A 22,399-nucleotide genomic window follows, 5' to 3' on the forward strand; every position below is an offset into this window, starting at 1 on the left:
GTGACGAATCGTAATGTAAATATCTGTGTTGTCTGATGGTTGTAGGTGACCCCTGTGAAAGGGTCATTTTTGTGGCCCACGGGTTCTGACCTAGGACATTACACTGAGAACAAGAAGAGAGTTGTCCAGTCCCTGGCCTTCTGTTACATTCTATGTGAAATTGAGACCTGTTTTGACCTTCTTTGATAGAGTGCTGATTTGCAGGACTACTGTGATCACTGTAAGAAGACACACAGATACACACACACACACACACACACACACACACACACACACACACACACACACACACACACCATCATACTCATAAGATGTTAATACACAAGAAAATAGGTCCTTCTTTTTTCTCTATAAAATTCACACATACTTAGTCAGTGGATTTGATCCTGTGGTGGACAGGTTCTCAAGAACTTTTGTCTCTGCTCCACAGTACAGAGACTATTTAAAGTGGAAGATCTGAAAAAGTAAGGGAGCCAACAGACACCATGTACCTGAGTCCTGGGACTGCTGGGAGAGCAACCCATGTAGACTTCCTGCTAACTAATGTGAATAACAAATCTAACTGCAAAGGAACTGTCATAAAAATCAAGACTAGGAAAAAATGTTCTGGCCATGAAAAGGTCACTACATTGAATGATGGAAAATATTCCTGGCAGAGTTACAACTGTGGGCTGAAGCTATTTAGAGCACTTGCTGCCCCTGTAGAGGAAGACCTGGGTTCTGTTCCCAGCATTCACTTGTTTCTCTCACAACCATCTGTTACCCAAGTTGCAAGCAATTCAGTGCCCTCTTCTGACCTCGGTGAGCACCATGTACACACTTGAAACACTTATATACATGCAGGCAAAACACTCTTTTAAAAACTTTCCCCCTTTTGTCACACTAATTGTTTAGCTTAAGGCTCTCTTCTATGATTGTCTTGTCATGGGAGCCTTAAGGATTTTGCTCAGAGGAATGAGCATTTGAGTTCTAAGGAAGCAGTCTCAGTAAATCTGTGCCAAATATCCTAACTAGGCAAGTTGCTTTGTGTACAACATGGTGAAAGACTGACTGCCCCTCTGGTTTGGGGGAGCGTGGCCATTTGTTCTTCACAGCCTCATGCGTTTTCCCATCTTTCCCAGCTCAGCAGCTTTAACTCCCCTGATGCCAGGTGCTTGCCTTGCACTGATGAACCACATAGCTTACGGATCCTCACTACTTTGCAAACCTGTTGTTTGCTGGAATGACCTTTCCCCTTCTCTTGTTAAAGTGCCCTTCAAATGCCACTTCCTCCTCCTCTGAGGCTGCACTTGACCATCCTCAGCGACATCTCCACCACTGGCAATTACCCGCTCTGTCTTCTGTCTGTGTGTGCTTCTTAGTTACACTGAATGGTGAGTGTGCACCCATGAACACACACACAACTGCAAATAATCTGAATATAAGAATCAACAGCATCGCAAACTAGGATGTCTAAGAGACCATATGGTGGCAGCACCTGAACAGTAAAGAGCTGCTGACTGAGTATATGAAAACCACGTGTGAAGTCTAATACGTCGCTGAGCATCACTGTAAAAAGTCATGGCACATGTTAGTTATCAGGGCGTAGTCAGTGGCACATAAGAAGCCAGGCTACACAGGGGATGAGGGACACAGGGAGTGGATAATTTTGCATAAAAAATGGATGATTTACAGAGCACAGGCTTTTCGAATGTGAATCAAAAATTAAAGTGTCCTCACATTGTTTTTTTCTCCCCTGCACATCTGCAGAGCTCTCAGCTGCTGTTGTCGGGCCCGTGGCACATACTACTGTCAGAACATTGCTCTGCCCAGCAACCTCCAGAGGCTCCCTGCCACATACATAGCCTGCGCAATAGCTGAGGGGTAGGAGGAGAAATACAGGTGAGGATGGAAGAAGAATATGGCTTCCTCTGCTCCACCTTCTGGGCCTCACTCTGCAGCCCCACTTCCGGGATGGGTACTGAAACTTGCCCATCTTGCTGGAACCGGACAGTTTATCCTGGCTCAGAGATGGGGAATGGTGAATTGCTGCCCACCATCTCCGGGTGTTAGTTGCGTGGCTGCCCCCTGTGAGTCACTTTGTGAATGGGCATTAACAGCGCAAACGAAGTCTGGCTGGAATCAGGTCAGTGGGCTGCCCCTGTGAACGACTGTCTGAAATCTTACTCTCTTTTAGCCTTTTCTCTTTAAATCTGGCTGCAGAGGTCTTCTTAAAAATTCTACCAGCATGTAACTGACGAGGAAGCAGAGACAGAGACAGAGACAGAGACAGAGACAGAAACAGAGAGACAGAGAGAAAGAAAGGCAGAAAAGGGGAAAATGCAACTTTAATTAACTCCCCCCCCCCCCGATAATATTCTGTACTGAATTATTTCTGGGAAAGACCCCACACCACTCTATTCTCAGGGACTGTTCAGGTCTTCGTTCACTTTCATCCACTCTACATCAAAGTTAATGTTCTGTCCTAAATACATATTTGAAGAATGTCTTTCTATAATGGCACTGGCGATACACTATTTCTCCCTTTGTTGACAAAGCTGATTAAAAATAAGCTTTATGTTCAGGAACGAGTTTGATGGGGACTTCCTTCTTATGTGAGTTTCATTTCTGGCACCTCTTTCACTGGGCAGCCCACTTCCATTATCTTTCTGACTTTCCTTGGTCATCCTCAGCAAGCAGGCGAACTCCTCCACGCACTAGCAGATGGAGGGGTCCCTGTGAGTTGTGAGAACCACCGCCAGGAGTCCCCACGCTTCTACCAATCTTCATCACAGAGTGCAGCATACTTATGTGTTACACCTTCATCAGGAATCATCCGTCCAACACATATTACGATAGCTAGAACTTTCTGACTGGGAAATGCACATCTGCACTCTCAAGGAACCTAATCTATGGCTATTGAATCTCTGGAATTTAAATAAAAAAAAAATGGCCTTGTGGAAAAATAAAAGTTCAGGTAGAGCAATGTAATCTCTCTCTGTCTCAGTCTCTCTCCTCTCTCCTCCCTCCCTTCTCCTCTCTCTTTCTTTCCCCTAAACATCTGATATGTGTGTAAATTTAGGGTAATAAAGCTATTTAGCCAAAATTTTCCCAGGCTCCCTGTTTGGGAGCAGAGAACAGAGATCACAGGTGCTAGGAGTAACCAGAGGAGAGACCATCAGAGAAGACCTCCACAATAAAAGAAACTATCTGACTTGCATCCTTCAGGGTAGGCATCACATGATTTAGCTCAATGTAACATATCTGCCAGAAAGCATGGAGGAGCCATCAATTAAGAGTGTGTGAGCCACAGTACAGGATAGCATAGTGGGGCTTCTTAGCTTTCTCCCAAAGAGAGAGGAGGGAAGGGAAGAAGGGGGCAGAGAGAGAGGGAGGGAGAGAGAGGTGAGGGTGCTCTGTTTTCTTCAGGTTTCAGGATCTGGTCTTTTAGAGCACCAAGCCTCTTCAGGGGACGACGGGTTCATGATATAAATTAACATTCTTCAGCCAATGTTCACTACGAGGTCATTAAGAAAAGGAAGACATTCTTGGCATAGCAGGAACAGCTTCCTCAATGGCTGATTGCATTTCGCTCTGACCAGAGGATGAACTGTTAACTAGAGGGATCCCAGCCAAAAATGAGGCATTTGCAACCTTTGTAGACATCTCCTGACCAGTATAATCTGAGAGGTTTTGCCTGTTAGTGTGCAGTGGACACAAGGGGTAGAGGAAGGACAGGAATACTGTATTTTTCAGACTATAAAATGCACCTGACCATAAGACCCACCCAGTTTTTAGAGCAGCAAAACAAGAAAAACAGTAAAAAACAAACAAACAAAAAAAACAAAACAACAACAACAACAACAAAAAACCAGCAATTGGATCGGACCATAAGGCACACCCTGATTTCCACCCCACTTTGGGGTGGGGGTAGGGGTAAAAGTGTGTCTCACGGCCCGAAAAATATGGTTAAGTGGTGGATAATTTAGCTGAACAATACCAGGGCCAGCTCACTGGGGCTTGGAAGTCCATAGAGTAGTGTTCCTTCTGTGCTGTAGGCTATGGGCAACTCTACAGAGTGTCACACAAGGAAGTGTGCATATACTCACTCTTATATAGGTGTGAAAATGGATCTGGGATAGAGTTTGGAAATGTGAAGATAGACCAGAGGTAAGGGTCCTGTTATGAAACTGCACAGTTGTCTTCCAAAACACATCTGGATTCAAGAAAAAGGAACAAAGTATAAAGCTGGTGGCGTGGATGCCCATATCCTGGTCTCCTGCCCAGTGCTTTGTTCCCTTGGTGAGTGCCTGTGCCGAGAAGAGGCAATTCTCTGCGTTGCTGTCCTTAAACAAAATGATCAAAGGAGGCACATGATGACCAAATGAACGATGGAAAAGGAACATTGCTACCACTGAACGTTCTAGTTTAAGATGTGCTTTCAAATCCATTACCTTATTTTGTAAAAATTCAGAAATCGAAACCCTTGGGGGTTCCACAGGCTTGGCAACACCAACATGCTGTGTGAGTGAGTGTCTGGACTCCCCAAGGGCCCCTCGGTTCATTATTTAGGATTTTGGTGGTAAATGGCACAGGCTGGCGTATCTACCTAGAGTGCACTTGAAAGATAAGCAAGTTTGGTTCTCTGAGCTTCTCCCCAGAGCCTCATTCCCTTTCATATGCAAAGTTGATCATGTCAGGTAGGATTACTCTTGACACCCTTTGGTCCTTCAAATGACTTTCTCATTTTCTAGGAACAGAGCCATAAAAATGCGGCTTTTCAAATACCAAATACCATCCCTGTCAAAATAGCTGACAACCAGGGATTATTAACCAGCTCTAATGCAGTCTTTGCCTCACAAAAACAAATGCTTTGAACTGACAGTATGGTTATTTTATCCCCCTTTAAAGTGTCTGTTTATGGAACTGCTGTAGAAATCCAGAAGCCAGGTAAGCCTTAGTAAATACGTTAATGTCTGTTGTGTGTTGTTGCCTAAATCTACACCCACACTCCTGCAGCTGATGCTCTCAGCTGTGTCGTGATGTGCACCTTGTTTTCAGAGTGTGCAGTGTATTATTAGGTGTGCTTGAGGCCTAGTCTTCAGGAGCATGAACACTCACACACAAGTGCAAATACGTTTATGCACATTCATAGCAGCTCACGTCCAGTTACGCATATTCATAGACATGTATGTGTGAAGGACCATGCACCCACTCTGAATGCTCACATCGACTTGAGTGAACACTTCGGCATGGTTTCACCATGGTCAGAAGCTTCTCCTAACAATAATAGCCTATACATACTCCGCGAGAGAATGTTGCAAACAGTTAAGTGACACCTGCCTCTCTTCTAGCTGTCAAGTCGCTCAGGTATTAGCAGGCTTGGAGATTACCAGGCACGGGTAGCATGCTTATAATCGGCAGCTTTTGAAATTAAGGACTAAGACTCTGATTCCTGTTCAGCAGAATGGGACTGAAATCATATCTCTGGCTCTGGAAAGGAAGCATGGCATTTGACCTAACAGAAGTTCACTAACAGGTAACTACCTAAGCCTTATGTGATTGCTCTCTTGCTGAAGGCTTTTTTATTTCAAGGACACAGTTATCCCCCATTATAACTGTCGGTTTAAAAGGGCCTACCATGACTTGGACAGGAAAATACCCCAAAGGAAAGCTGATGGCCTAGAAACTTCAGAAATTATATGAAGCCAGTTATAGTGGTTTGAATGGGATAGGCCCCTAGTCTCGGGCATTTGAATATTTGGTCCCCAGTGAGTGGCACAGTTTGGCCTTGCTGGCAGGAGTGTGACACTGGAACAGACTTTGAGGACTCAGCCTCAAGTCACTCCCAGTTCATTCTAGCTGCCTCTTGCGTGTAGTTCAATATGTGAACACTCAGAATCCTCATCCAACTGGCCACTGGCTGCTCGTCATCATGACTCTCACCTCTCCACAACCAGAGCCCAAATAAGCCCTGCTTTCTGTAAGTTGCCTTGGTTACGCTATTTTGTCACCATGGTAGAAAAGTAACCAATACGCCAACCTAAAATATAATTGGAGGCAACGATCCCTTTCTTCTCCAGTGACGTCTGTCTTTTTACACTCCATTCTTAGTTTCTCTTCTCAATTCTTTCCATGGAGAACAGAAGAGTGGGGACCCAAGGGGAGTTGAGAATCAAATCCCAAAGATAGTCACATTGTTAACCTCATTTCACCCTCAGGGGTTTCTAGTCATAGGTAGGACCTTGTTTAGTTGAAGTCCTGGTGAAGTTCATCCTCTCCTACACAATTTTCATTTAAGAATGATGAACACCAATGGTAAGTCCAAGAAAATCTGCAAATTTAATGACGGAGTGAGTGAAAGAGAAAGTAGAGAGCAAATTGCAGTACACATTTTGGTTGCTAGGGGGAGCCATGTATCCATTTAATTTCTTAATGTTCTCCAAGCAGTGTGGGCCAGGCTCTATCATTTCAGTTGTTAAATATGTATTCTAAAATGTGCATGCTGGCATTTAAAGGGAGCAAGGTATTTGGAACAGTGGAGTGGTAAATCTTAAAGCAAATTCTGACCTTAACTAAAATGTGCCCCATATTTCTGCATCGTTTTTTTCCCCTAACCACAAGAGATGATAGCATCCTGCTTAGCTGTAGCATTTCCATTGCATTCATGTGTCATTCCATTCAAATAGGACAATAAATAATATTAGATGACAGGTGAGTTGAAATGACACCTCCAGAAAGTTTCCACTTATGTTGCAGCCAAATTATACATGGAAAGTACAATACAAGAAAAAAGTCACTCCTATATAGCAAAATCCCGAGTGTTTAATTTCTCACAGTAGTACTAAGGCTGTCATACTGGGGCGAACCAAGCCAACCCTCCGCATCTACCCCCTTTCTTATACCATTGGTAAGAAGTATTCCCCTTAGAATTTTCCAGCAAGTAGAAAAGTTGAATTTTTATGAAAGTAAAATGATGTAAAGCAAGAAGAGAAAGAATTAATATTCTTCTCGCAGATATTATCTTCCTAGTTCTTTATATCTAAATTTATTTATACTTAATATATAATATAATTATATGAATAAATATTTATAAACTTTGTATGTATGCCATATATAGTATAAATCATATGTAATATATTTATAATCACCTTGATTCTCAACAATACTACTAAGCAAATAATATGTCCTATATTCTACAGTTATGAACACATGTTCAGAAAAAAATGAGTGACACATTCAAGAATGTCCATTTATAGGCAAAATTCCTGAACAGGCCATGTCAACGACCTCACACTGGCATTCTCAGTTGCCGTGTGGGCTAGCAAGGGCACTTATCAGAAATGCTTTGCACGTGTCTGTGTGAGTCCTACATGCAAGGAGCAGAAATGTCAATGAATGGCATTGGATTGTCACTGCGCAAACTTCACCTGAGAGCCTCTCTTAACTCCTGTGCCTTTTCACACAATAAATAATATACTTCAGCTACTTTATAATTTTTCCATAGGGCTGGTTACTTATGCTGACACCTTTGACATCTGATGCTAAGGGTATAAGGGACACTTCCACGTACAGACATTTATTGGGTCAGGTCATAGACACTCCCAGAGTTCTCGGACCTAACTGCCACCCCATGGGTTTAAGTCTTCTTAGAGAGAGTTCTAAACCTCATTACTCTGCCTCACACCTGCAGGTAATCCCATGGTAAGCCTGTTGGAGGCAGCCAGGAGTTTATTTGTTGTATTCTGTTCAGCTGCGGATTTCCTGAGACGTTGGTTATGAGACTGCTAGATTCAAATAGTGGCCTCTAAATATCTGTTACTTAAAGCATACAAATTTAATGACCATGCAGATCTAAATTATGTGCCAAAATTCCCCATGACACAGTTGGCTATGAAATGTAATCAGAACCCCTGCTATCTGAATTCCTTGTATGAATGTAGAAATTTAATAATTACAGTATGTCAAGATCCAGCTGCCAATTTAAAGATGATCTTCCTCTTATTTAACTCTGACGTTAATTAAGTAGAATAGAGAGCTCTACAGGAAAACAAAGCCTTCCTTTTTTTTTTTCTAAATCAATCAGATAGAACTATTGAGAACACATAGAAGATAGTGAGGACTTTCGTACTTGCATTGGGCTAATGCGACATCGTGGTTGTGCTTGGTTATAGGTTAATTTAGTCCCCAGTAGTCTTATCGCTAACACGAATTTATTCCATATTTTCACAGAGCTTGATACCATCTTTAACAAGTGGCATTGGAATAAGCATTATTTCTGTAACACACTCTCTCCTAATACAATTTCTTTTTCAGTTTGAAGTAAGTACAGATAAACAGTTCCCCGAGGTGAGTTGGCTTTCTCTAAATCACCTTTGTAGCTGTTTTAATATCCCTCTTTTGGGATTTTCTGTATTTAGAAATACATGCTGGGCTGACCTCAAGGCAGTGATATCAGCCAAATGACAGATGATATTAGCCAGATTTCCTACGTGGCCTAGAGGAAAATCTCTTCTCCCCGCAAGATCCGTGTTCAGTAAGAGGTCAGCTTTGGCTACAGGACCACCTGTTTTATTTTGGTCATTTTCCTGGTTCCGTGTTAGAGAACCACAAGCACACAACCAGATCTGCTGAGTAACTGGACAAATGGGTTACAGGGTTTCCTAACTCTGTGTTAGAAGAGCCGAATCTCCATATTAAGTCTTCAACAGTTTTTCAGGATGTGAGAGACAGTAGAGAAGAGGTCCTTTTGCCACTGTGAGTCAGGGGCAAGTGTCCCCGATGACCTGTCCTTGATCCTGGAAGTAGGTAACAGGGCTACATTTACTTACAAAGGCCTTTAGTGGTTTAAATTAAGATGCGAGGTATCATAAATGACGCTTGAGATGCACCTGAGACACAAGTGTTTGTAGATATTCATATATGCATGAATTGAATACTATGCATAGTTTACTCATACAAAAACACTAAGAAGGACAATGTTTGTCATTACAGAATCCAGTTATTCTGCTTAGTTTTGTCTTTAAAAGATCCTGACATTTAACATATTTGATGAATGTGCAATTTGATAATCAGTGCTGGGTAGTTTCCTAGAAGAGCTTATAATTAAGTTTTATAATGTGTCATTTTGCCAGAGCATCCTGAAGGCAAACACAAGAGCTGGGAAGTGGAACAACTACTCCAAAATGGTGTTGTCCTGCTTAATACCCATAATACCTCAGAGTGATAGTAACTGAACATTAATTAAGGGGTTGGGTTCCTATTGGTTGAGTTACAAAACGATATTTACATGTAGTAGTTTTCCGTGCCCTAAACTCCCGTTCACAGCCATGTACCCAAATGAACATCAAAGTAACATATTATACTGTGAAGAAATAAGTGGTACTTCAGCTTATGCCTTTATTTCTTATCTCTTTTCTCAAAATGATAATGAGGATCTCATTTGCCATGCATAGACACTTACATCCCCTTTCTGAGGACATTTCCGATATTGTTGGTTTAAGAGAGAGAGAGAGAGATGCCATTTATTTAAAAGCTTGCCTTATTAATCTATAACTGTTGGCAAATATTAAACTATCTGGTTGGCTAATTTGTCTCTATGGCCTAAGATTCAAGAAAGACCAGCTGCCACATCCAATCCAAAGTTGTCGATAGATATATGAATATTTATAAGAACAACAATATTGACATTGTCTTACAGTCATGCTTAAAGCTAAATAAAGATTTAAGTAAATTACCACAAGTATTACAGTATAGTAGGATAAGTTAAAATATATGTACAGATTCATTGACAACATCTGTGCAAATATTGTGGACAAAACATTTAAAAGGAAATTTACACAAAAAAAGTAGATAAATTTATCAAATGTTGATAAATTATCAAAGACAGTATAAAAGTACACAAAACATGGAAAAGAGAACGAAGTTTTAAAAAGTAGCCGCTATGCCATACACAGAGTACACATTTACTACATTTACACTTCAGAATGATGGAAATCAGAGACAGAAACGATTCAGTAACAAAACAGCAAAGGAAGTTTCACCAATCACAAAGAAGAAAGACATTCTCCTGGAGATGAAAACACAGATGCTCGGCTCCTCCCTTAGCCAAACACACAAGAGAGAATCAAAGCAAATGCAAAACGTTGTCTACAGCAACACAGGACAGACAGGTGGGAAGGATTTGGTATGTTGCATCACAGGAAGTCAATCACGATTGGCTAACGATGATGGTACCTGGCTCTGTTGTAGGTCACTGGCTTGCCTGAGAGGAGCAACCGAAGGAGGAGGAACTCCTGATGTAGATGCGGACCGGCCTAGCTTGCAGCTCACTTTAGGTTCTGTGAACAAGAGGGAGACAAGACGTTAGGTGAGCAGCATCCGCAGTGGTGGGGTGGGGCGCTGCCTCCACTCCTGTTTGTGGCATGGGGGAATGTACAGAATGGCTAACAATTATCCCGGGGACAAACATTTTCATAACTACTCATTCTCGCAGGCACTTTCTTCACACACGTGTTCGGGGAGTAGAGAGAGAAAAAAAAATCCCCTCAAGCACAGGCCTTGCTTCCCTGCACATTTTACCACATTAAAATTAGTTTCCGTGGAAGAAACTACCCCATTTAGGAGAAGAGCAAGTGACCCTGTTACTGATGAGATTCATTTTTAGTTTTAGTTCCTAGTAATCCATGGCCTCAAATGATCTTATCTACCCTCTCTGAATATGTCTTCTCCCTCTCGATCTCCCTCTCTTCCTTCCTCACTCGATTTCCCCCCTCTCCCCTCCCCCTCTTCCCCTCCATCCTTTTTTTCTTGCTATGAATATATGTTTATAATGCTTTCTACAATGCTTTCAACTTGTCTCCATCAGCTGGCTGATTGTGTGTGTGTGTGTGTGTGTGTGTGTGTGTGTGTGTGTGTGTGTGTGTGTGTGTTGAGCATGCACACGCCATGGCGTGTACATGAGTGGAACAACTTAGAGAAACCAGTTATCACTTGCCAGGTTTGCAACAATGGCCTTTCACACTGTGAAATCTCACAGGCCCTCCATTTACTTTGAAGTTTACAAGTATTTTCTAAAAGCTTTGCAATCTCTCGGGTATTTATTTTATACCTATTACATGAAATTAACTCGTCTGGGCACAGTGACTGGAATCCTTCTCTTGCCCTAAAAGGGCTTTTACTTTCTCAGGGAGTGAAGACTCTACACAACTCTACACACACGCGGTTCCTAACAGCAGCTATAATGAGTCCTTCATGTGTCTGCTGTATGCACAGTACCAAACATGCTGCAAAGGCTTTGCAGTGAAAGCATGGACTATCTTTCCTCCAAGGAGCTTCATGTTCCAAGAAGGCAAATGCAGTGCCTATACTCATGTGGTGGACCTTTAGAAAGGCACTGGAAATCAGAAGCACAGAATACTGCCAGTTGGATTATGCTTTCTTGTGGGAGCCAGGGAAGAGAGGACCGAAAGATGCTGCACCATAGGTGGCACAACATGGTGCGGGCAGGTCTCTGCATCTATGCATCTATAGGAACTATGCAGAAATTCAAAGTATGTCAAAGTGCATTTCTTTCACTTACTCTACTGTTTATACATTCAAGTAAATGATAAAAAAAAAAACCATAAGGTACAACAATTGTAAAGTTCAGAGAAAAATACTGGTGTCTCAGTTTCGTTTGGTGGGATGAAATGCTCTGATGAGATCAACTTAAGAGGGAACAAATTCATTTTAGCTCACAGTTCAAAGGAGATGGAAGAGAAGCCACTGCCTCAAAGGCTTGAGGCAGCACAGCACTTGTGCCCATGGTCAAGTAACAGAGAGCGACTGACACTTACACTCACGTTCTCCTTTATATATAGCACAGTATCCCGACCAAGGCACTGACAGAACCTATGGTGAACGCATCGTCCCTCCTCCCTTAATCCAATGAGAAGAATTACCCATAATTATGCCTAGAGGCTTGTCTCTGAAGTGAATCCAGATCTCATTAACTTGAAAATGGGGAACAGCCATATGATGAGAATTTCTGATGGACATTGGCTTCTATTTCCTCTAAACACACAAATGCCCAAACATCTACTGTGCACACAATTTGCATATGCATGTGTAGTGACCCTCACTTCTATCTCCCATCTGTGTTTGGTGAAACTGAGCACATTTTTCTTTCCTCTTTCCATCTATGACCTCTGTCTCTCCATCCTGCCATTGCTGCTCTCTTTTTCCTTCCATGCAGGACTTTCCCCACTGGGCTGCTCTCCTCTCTTTCTAATACTTTCTCCTTCTTGGGTCACAAACGGGATCTGAAGCTCTGCTCTCCCCATGTGCTCATGTCTTGTCCTCGGCCTCAGTGCCGTCTGCACACCATTCTCACATCTTGGGAAGGAGAGATCAGTTTTCTAGTGTCTTGTACCAATCCCCAGCTCCCCTTCAGCCCTGGCTTCCTAGTGCATAGCAGGATTACCACTTCCATTTACCTGGAAAAATCTTGGACATTTTCAGCTCATTGCTTCCTTCCTTTAAGTACATGCATAGCCCTGTTAGAACTTTTGTTTTACTTTGCAATATTTCTTGTTTGTCTCATGCATATCTCTGAGATCTCCATACTGGCTGATATAATATATATGCCCAAACTACCTAGGAATCCATGCCAGACTGGATATCCTAGATCATTGTGGGTTTACCTGCCTATTTAAATGTTTCCAATGATTCCATATCTAATGTCACACACACACACACACACACACACACACACACACACACACACACACACACACACACAGAGAGAGAGAGAGAGAGAGAGAGAGAGACAGAGACAGAGAGACAGAGACAGAGAGACAGAGAGACAGAGAGACAGAGAGAGACAGAGAGAAATTACTTCAGAAGGCCTCTACAATTTGATATTATTTAGGAAGTTTTACTCTGTTGCCCATTAGTCTTTTCTCACCATAACACACACAGACAATATGTCTCTGCTCAGGGATGCACAGTGATCTCCTAACCCTTCTCCTGGAGTTGTTCCTGAACATCAACTTCCCATCAAACTGGGGCTCACTGTTTGCTGAGACTGTGAACCATCCTTTGATCTTGCTTTCTTTCCCACCTTCCAGGTTTTTTTTTAACTTTTGAGCATTTTTGGTTGGCAGGGAATGTAAAGTAGATGTTCATGTTCTGTGGTATTGTTGTTTGTTGTTGTTGTTTTAATCACCAAAGAGACTCAAATGCATGAAGATGAGCCCAGCACGTCTGAAACCAATCAGTTAATACAGACTATTTGGTAAGAGCTGGATTAGAGGTCCAGCTCCACTCCACTTGGAGGCAGTAATTCTCACTCAAAGGGTTATGACCATCTTAGAGACTTTTCAGAAAACTTTAGCTTTGTGCATGTGATTTAAACTAAGGCTGTTTGAGTGAATATATATATATCTGTAATATGAGAACATAGATAAAGTGTCACTGTAGCTTAAAGTCTAGCCTTGTTTACTAGGAAGCGGAAATCCTTGAGAAATTACTTAGAGACTGCTTTTTATCACACGAAATAGCAGGCAAAGCCTTCATCGAAGGCTCTCTCGGTAATGTCTTTATGAGAGGTCAGTGGGTCCCTGTATCCCATTGTTGGTAGCAGACCAAGTGAAAATGTTCATTTTTAATGATAAAATTCTTTTTTTACTTCAAGACTCTTTTCAAGTTTTTAGTGATAGTATTATCTGATGAAAGGAAACTCTCTGGTCTGGCATACTTTAAGGCCTTTTATATCATCTAATACAATTGTAGATTAATTTCCATTACTGAGATTTCCAGTTCAAATCTTATTTAATTAGCATTGCATATAGTAATGGATCTCTCTAATATGTAGTGTAAGCATCACTACCACTCAAACAAGTGTCAGATTTTATTTTTTATTATGGATAGGGAAGCCTAGCTGTGCGCCTGGAAAATCAGGCTGGTAAACTACTAGTAAGCCACTCCAAGGGTCACTCTACTCAGGTCACTCAAGAGTCAATTGTGTGATATTAGCTTACAATATGTGGATTTATGACTCTCCCTGCAGGTTTAGACTGAGATTATTCCCATGTCATTACATATGCATACATACACACACACACACACACACACACACACACACACACACACACACACACACACACTGAGTAACACTCATGCTTTTAAATGGTGTGGTTTTCATCCCTCATGTGGCCTATAGCTCATATGCACTTGAAATTTATTGAGGTGCTTATCGGAGAAGATAGAGGACACAAATCCTCATATGACCACTGAGATTTCTGGGGCAAAAAAATTATACAGTATCAGCCGGAAATACCTGGAAAATAGTTCACCTATAGTTGACCCTTTTAGAGATTGTCTACGTTTAAGGCATCAAAATTAAATTACCCTGATCTCTCATCTTTGAAAATGAAATACTCTCTCAGACTTACTGAGAATGAAACACTCTTTCATTTCAATTTGAGTATAAGGTTTAGGTTTTGGGGGCTCTAAAAACAATGAATCTCACCTGGGAAGAAATGTAGGGTAGAAGTGTCGTGCTTCAAGGAATATCCATGTCATGGATAGGTTAACTATGAGCTGGAGAACAGCTATTCCTTTTATAACTGAGGGGTGCAGGGAAATCCCTTCCTTTGAAAACTATCAGCAATGCTGCACAAGAGAAGTTGATGTTGCTTGTGAAATTTCTGTAAAGATCCAGGATAATGAGGAGAAGAACAAGAGTAATACAGGAGATTCAGAAGCAGACAGAGAAGACAAAGGGGATAACGAGAGAGGGAGAAAAGGAAGGAAGCCCAGGCAGAGAGACCCACTTCCTGTTATACGGCAAAGATGCGAAATGGTTGGTTTTTTGAAACATAAAATTTCACTGAGTATATAACTGAAGGAAAACAAAACAAACAAAAACAAAAAAATTAAGTTAATATTGACCTTGTGATAATGACCAGTAGCCTCCCCTCCCCCCCTCTCTGACCTCCTTCCCTTTTTTCCCTCTCTTCCTGTGTCCCTGAGCATTTCTACAGGAGAAGCTCCAAGAGGAGGCAGCTGTTCTGTTGTAGGCTGGTGGTCTGCTTTCAGAAAGACCTGCATGGCCTTAAGAGATATGTACATTTTCACATACATACATACATACATACTAAAATATCTCACTTTTATGTAGCATCAAAGAAGAAAAGTCCATCAAACTTGGGTGCCCATCCTTTCCCCATGTTGATATTCCTTTCAGCAGATCCTGTACTAACAGAGACAAGCCCTGGTCCCCAAGTCAGTTCTGCTGGTCAAAGCTGCCACTCCAAGGCTCAACACTGAAGGTATAGAGTAGCCTTTCCCCCAGTACACCAAACTGTGTTTACCATAGACTTTTATCTCTGTGGAAGATATTTTTGAAAATAATGTTTTTTATTTTAGATAAATTGACAACTTAATAATAACATGAATTTGTGAAATGTTTCTATGACAGGTAGAAAAAATATTATGATGACCTCAAGCAACAGACTGGATCTAATTTTTATACACATACATATATTAATGAATTTTAATAACTTGCTTAAAAATATTGAGTTTCAAATAATCCTATAGCGTGTGATTGGCTACTAGGCTAGTCCCAACTTCAGCCTCCTGTTTCCCCATACTCAGCTTGAGATTTTTTAAAACGTGTGCTACAAACCCAGCATTCTACACAAAAACTCTTAAAGAACTGGACATATAGTTTAGAAATATTTTTCAAGAATAAAGGCATCTTTTTTCTATATGAATTTAACAACTACAGCTCAGGTCACATTGTACTTGATTTTTACTTTTTATTATTGCTAACATGGCAGGGATTTTGGAATGTGTATATATGTGTATGCACATGAGTGTCTCCATGTGCACATAGGTGTCTAAGTTCATTTGTACATATGTGTATGAATGTGAAGGAAAAGGACAATCTCCCTTGCTGCTCCTCAGGTGCCTTCCACATTATTTATTTTGAGATAGCATCCCTAACTGTCCTGGAACTCACTCATCAGGCTAGACTGACTGGCCAGGCAGCCTTAGGGATTATCCTGTCTCCAACCACAAATTCTGGGATTATGAGTACACACCACAATAATTTTTATTGTAAATGGATTTGCAGGGAGTCAAACTCAAGTCCTGATGTTTGTGTGGCAGCCATTCAAAGCACACAGTTTTGTTAGTTTATTTGTTTAATATCAGATATTTCTGTAGATCTGAGCAGATGGTTGGCCGGCTATGGCACTGAAGAGAAGACAGATCTGAAATTGCTGTCACCATGTTGTGACCCTGGAGAAAGGGGGAGGAGTCATCAATATGTAAAAATCCATCACAGAAGAAGATATTCTCTCTCTAGATTTCCAAGGAATTTTCCTTTGTAGAAAAGCAACGAGGAGGCATGCAGCTTTGGATGACTGGCAGTATCCTGTGCCAGCTAGCTGTAGGGTTGTGTGAAGGTTTAAATAATACAGTCACTCTCCTAAGGTAATTGGTAGTGGCTACGAGCATCAGAAACCTGATACAAATCTAAATTCCAAAGAATAATGAAATGGCCACACCGTGTGATATTTGTGGTGTGGGGATGGGTGTAGAGGAATATAAGGTTTGTTGTACATAAGAGAAAGAGAATCACACACATATTCTAGTGGAAATAGCCATTCCATTCCTCCTTGTGATTTCAGGGCTCAAGGTCCCTGCTGTCCCATACTGTTTTTCTGGGAGAATATAAATCACACCATTTCCTGTATGGGGATGTTTAGGATGTTGTAGCTTCATACAGGGTGACAAAATGGAGTGAAACCAGAGCACGTTTCCCTTTGGCAGCTTCTCCTGGGCTAATCTATAATTTTAAAAACACCTCAGGAATTTTCATCCCCTCAGATGAATGCAAAATGAGCTTTCATTTTTAAAAGTTTATTTATCTTAAATTCTTAAGTATAAACTTATAAAACAAAGTATGTTATCTATTAAGCACGGATAATCTTTAATCAACTATAAAAGTACTATGTGAGGCAGATCTATCAGTTGAGGCATAAAACTGAAGAGTATGATAAATGGAATCAGGATTGAACATATATTTCCAGGTGAGTAGAAATTTCATTTTGTGTTACAAAGTTTTATTTATTATTATTATTATTATTATTATTATTATTATTATTATTATTATTATTATTATTATTATTATAGACAAGGTCTCTCTGTGTAGCCTTGGCTGTCCTCGACTCACTATGTTGACCAGGCTGGCCTCGAACTCACAGCGATCCGTCTGTCTCTGCCTCCCCAAGTGCTGGGATTAAAGGCGTGAGCCACCCTGCCTGGCCCATTACAAAGTTTTAAACTACAGTAAATTAATGAACGAGTCACTTCCCCTTCCTCTCCTCAATTTGAGGAATAAAAGCCATTTCAACTATTTTAAAAATTGTGTATTCTGCTACAGGATAAAAAAAAAAATAGAAGAAAGTAGTAGGTTTAAGATTTTCACATCGTTTAACTTGTCGATGCAAAAACTATTTCCATCCAAAAATTAAAATTAAAATTGGCCATAATACTAATGACATTTCCTTTTTGTCCCAGTGGGTTATGTAGTGGGTTAATGAGCAAACATGAAAGAGTGAGAACTTATTATAAATTTCATGCTCTGTCAGAGACATATAAATGGCAGTGGCATGCTCTGTTTCAACGGCCTTTGGCTCTATGCTGCTATCTCAATGACTTTTGCAGGTGTCTACAAAGGCACAGGTGGCTCACAAGTCCATTCCAGGAGCTTCATCCAACCTGACTCCCATAACAGATTTTTTTTGTGTACTCTGGAGCAGGAGTTCCAGGGACCCTAATTTCTTTTAGGTATCAGGGGGTGATCTCAAGACCCTTTTTATGAATATATTAGCAATCTTTATTCATTGTGTTGACAGATGCATCTAAACCCCCAAAGCGATGCTCAGACCTGCTGTTACTTAAGCCCATCATAGCAGAGGCACTAAGCAGGTTCTGTGCTGCTCTGCTCCCTGCCACACAGGCTTGGGTAAGTAACAAATTTTTGAAAATTAATTTTTAAGATTCCTTTAGTTCAAAGAAGATAGCTGACAACATTTGTTCACAATAGTCTATCAAGCATTCAGGCAAAAACTAATTTCCTATACTTGGGTCTATCACCATGAGCTTGAGAACACCCAACGTTTGGAGACTTCTTCTGAGATCAGTGTAGGTGTACTGAAGGTAGTATGTTGATTTTATAATGGAACGCCTCAGCATATGAGCATTAGAGCTGCACTTAGGACAGTCTTAGTGAACTGGCATTTTCTAGGCATATGAGGTTATAAATCATGGTAAGTGAAAGTTGTGCTTTGCAGGGCAAGAGAAAATGATGGATTTGAACATAACAAAACTATGATAAGGTTATTGATATGCAAAACACATTGTAACTAACCTTTAAGATACTACTGTGCATTGAGCCTGAAAAGAATACTGAAGAGGAACGCACATTTATGTAAAAAATGCCATTTAAATATTCATCCCCCATTAGCTACCTATCTATCTATGGCTGGATTTCCTTCATATGTTTAACCTTAGTGTGGTAATGACTGCTCTCTGATAGTAACTCACTGGGTAATTATGAAACAAAGAAATTCAAACCATATTTTAAAGGAGGCGACTATAAAGGAGTTATTTTATAGTTCATATTCGTAAAGTTGAATTTTCTCCATTTCTAAACTTTCCCACGTATCTTGAGGAAAAGAGGAATGCTAAAATACATTGGGAAACCTTCAAATTAAAGGGGGCCAGAGGAAAGAGCTGGAGCACTCAGGGAGGGGTGGGAGAGAGGGAGGGCAGGAAGGAGGAAGGGAAAAAGGAAGAGAGAGAGGGAGGGAGGGAAAGAGGGAGGGAGGAAGGAAGGGAAAGAGGAGGAGAGAGAAGGAGGGAGGGAAAGAGGGAAGGAAGGAGGGAGGGAGGGAGGAAGGGAGGGAGGGAGGGAGGGAGGGAGGGAGGGTTGATATTGGAGTTTGTAGTTTCTGTAATGAACACTAGGTGGCAGTAAAAACATTAAGCTTCCTGAACTAATCTCAATGCCTAAAAGAAATCAGACTGAGCTTTACCGTTACACTAACTTCTTGTATGGATTTTCAAAGAAACAGCTAGGGCGTTCTTTGTGAGAGCTGTTGGTACAGTGTACCTATGGAGTCTTCCCAAGGACAACTCGGTGCTGCCAATAGGAAAAGAGGGCATCCCTGGAGAGCTGGGAAAGAGACATGTGCCAGCAATAGCGCCATCACAATCCTTAAGCTTTTACTGAGACCAGTCAAATAAAGCTACCTTCTGTGTCAACTGATGAACTGTGTGTGGCTGGTTACTTCTCAGGAGTCTCAAATAAGATTAGCTGGTAAATCCAGAGTTCCTTTGACTAGAATGAAATTATTACCAAGTTACATTTTTTTCTGTAGTGTTCACAGTATCTCTGTAGTGTGCAACATCATCTTCTGTGCATTATTTTTTTGTTAGTGGCCATCAAGTTTATGCAAAATGTATGCATACAAAATAATATTTGTGTGATGAAATACTTTATAGCTCACATTTACAGCGCGGAATTTTCTCCATGTGTTAGTGTTTATGATCAGAGAGAAAAGAAAGGAGGGAAGAAGGGAAGGAGACACAGAAGGCAGGGACAGGAGGGAAGAATGTCGTGAGGGGCAGATGGCTGACATTATAAACCTGGTCAGGTAAGACTCTAGCTTAAAGCTCTAAGTGGCTTCATGCTTCACAGGCAGGGACTCTCACAGGCACACACAGAGAAATGCCAGTGTCTCCCAAGACCTTGGCTGCAGGCTGCCCCTATAGCTGTAATTAACTCCTTACTGCCCCCATCCCCAATTGAGTAACAATATAATAGCCTAAGAGAAACTCTATAAAACTGTTGGAAAACAAAGACTGTCGTCCCATTTTATTGAATGCTGCTTCTCACGGATGTGTGGGAAGAATCAGTGCTCACCGGAGTGCACGTCACTTTTGTTTTGTATTTTTGTGAGCAGCCTAAATGCCCTTGTGATCCAGTGGCCCAGGATTTCAAGGGCTAACACTATACTATGGTGACACAATAATGCCACTAGCCACCAACCCCTTCTATCCACTTGGTTGTGGAAACAGAAATTGCCCAGGCCAAAGAGCAAAGAAAACATTTATCCTTTCATTTTATAAGGCATGCCATTTGGGACAGCATATTTATCTCCATTCTGTTGCTCTTGATTTAGGAGGATGATAAATTAGAGGCTCCCGTTGATCACATAACCCCTGGTTTTAAAATCCATAAATGGCTCTCTGTCATTTTTAAGGTAAGACACAAATTACAAATGATGGCTCTGAGCTGCCTCTCTTCCCTCCTAGGAGCCCCTGTACAATGTGGGACATCCAATCTTAAAGCCATAGCCCTTTCTAGTCCTCTTCCTCCTACTTAGCCATGAGGCCTTAGTCTAGAAGACTAGTCAGAATGCCAGACAACCTGCTCCAAAGGAAGTGTTAGAGCCAGACTTTTACCTCTGCCATTAATCACCCCCTGCCCCCGCCACTAGCCTCCAGCACATATGCAATACTTAATAATGTTGCACCAAATAAGTCACTGGACGAGTGCTACATTGGTGTTCAAGAACCTAACGTCTACTCCTTGACAAAGAATCCTGAAAATTACATACTTTTGTTTGAACCTTAGTATTTTTTTAACATTTAATAATACCAGATCATGCATGTGAACATGAATAGGCTCTTATGAAGTAGATATGACATGGTATCAATTTTTAACACATTATATGTATAATACATATAATATACTATATATGATATATATTATAATAGCATTATTTCAAGTGTATCACAAAATATCCACAGAGGTAATAAGGCTCAGTTCTGTAATTTGTGTTACATATCATTTGTAGTAATTTTAAATAAATTTTCTAATTGTCTTGCATTCTATTTTTTTAAACTCGTATATTGAATTGCTTGTGTGATAGTATAAAACCTTACATACAATCAGAAAATGTCTTAGTTTCTATTGTTGTGATAAAACACTTTGACCAAAAGCAACTTGGGAAGGAAAGGATGTATTTCACCCTATGGTTCTACAGCCTAGTCTATCCCTGAGGGAAGTCAGAAACACAAAGGCAGGAACCTGGTGGCAGAAACTGATGCGGAGGCCATAGAAGAGCCCTGCTTACTGGCTTACTCCTCATGGGTTGCTTTTATATACATTCTAGGACCACATGCTCAGGGCTGGCACCATCCACAGTAGTTTGGCCAAGCAATATCAATTATGAATCAAGGAAACACACCCACAGGCTTGCCCACAAGTCAATCTTGTGGGGGCATTTTCTCAATTGATGTTCCCTTTTACAAAATGATTCTAGCGGGTGTTAAGTTAGCATCAAACAAGGCAGAACAGAAAACCATGTTGTTATTTTCTGTGTGCAAATTGAGTTTCATTTATCTAATTCTTTCTATTACATACATCGTAGGGCAAGGCTTAGAGTTTTCCTTTTCCTCCTTTGATAACAGAAACTCCTTCATTTGGGGGCTACAGAAATGGCTCAGTAGTTAAGAGTATTTGATGCTTTTCCAGGGAGCTTGAGTTTGACCCTGAGTATCTAAGCTAGGCGACTTGCAAACACCTCTAGCCCCAGAGAATCTAAAGCCTTCCAGCCTCTGTATGTACTTGCAGCTATGACACACACACACACACACACACACACACACACAAGATAAACTATTTTTAAAAGAAAATCATTCAGTTTAGACAAGTTAAAAAACAATTATAAGGCCAGGTGTGGTGGTGCATGCCTTTATTCTCAGCACTCAGGAGGCAGAGGCAGGTGGATCGTGGTGAGTACAAGGCCAGCCTGGTTTACAAAGTGAGTCCAGGACAGCCAAGGCTACACAGAGAAACCTTGTCTCGAAAACCCAATAATAATAATAATAATAATAATAATAATAATAATAATAATAATAATAATAATAATATAACCATCATGAAGTTGTAACTTAAATGTCCAAATGATTTGATTAATCAAGAACTTGGTCATTTCTCCCTGGCTGTCTTCTTCACCCATTCCTCTGTCCCTGTGTCCCAGTGCTGCACACAAAACCCCTGCGCCTAAGGGATTATTGACTGCACAGTGTTATCAGGCTTTTCTCCTCTGTGGCTTCAGGACATATTTGAACTTAAAAACTTCTCTTCTTAGGGTGCTTTCCAGGGCTCAAAAGGAGGCCTCCCAGGATTGGCTGACAATCATCTAGAGAGCTCACAGCTTTTGCTCTGGGTCTTTGATTGTTTGCCCGGTATTCTTAAGAATGCCTTGAGCCAAGATGCGAAGCCTTTGCAGAGCAATAGTGATACGACCTGCATGGCTGCCCGCCCCCCCCCCCAAACCCAGATCTGCTCTGT

The 22,399-nt window shown here is 41.1% G+C and overlaps 1 protein-coding gene across 2 annotated transcripts in view; it reads right to left on the bottom strand.

The window, feature by feature from the left end:
- Positions 1-22,399, bottom strand: part of NYAP2 (neuronal tyrosine-phosphorylated phosphoinositide-3-kinase adaptor 2) — a 242,195-nt gene that overhangs the window by 28,862 nt on the left and 190,934 nt on the right. For both annotated transcript variants that reach the window (XM_084780642.1, XM_084780643.1), the window contains exon 7: positions 10,216-10,319. In XM_084780642.1, coding sequence (XP_084636768.1) covers positions 10,216-10,319 — 104 coding nt within the window. The remainder of the gene's footprint in view (positions 1-10,215; positions 10,320-22,399) is intronic.

Source organism: Acomys minous (assembly GCF_964271855.1).
Source record: "Acomys minous genome assembly, chromosome: 4".
NCBI lineage: Eukaryota > Metazoa > Chordata > Mammalia > Rodentia > Muridae > Acomys > Acomys minous.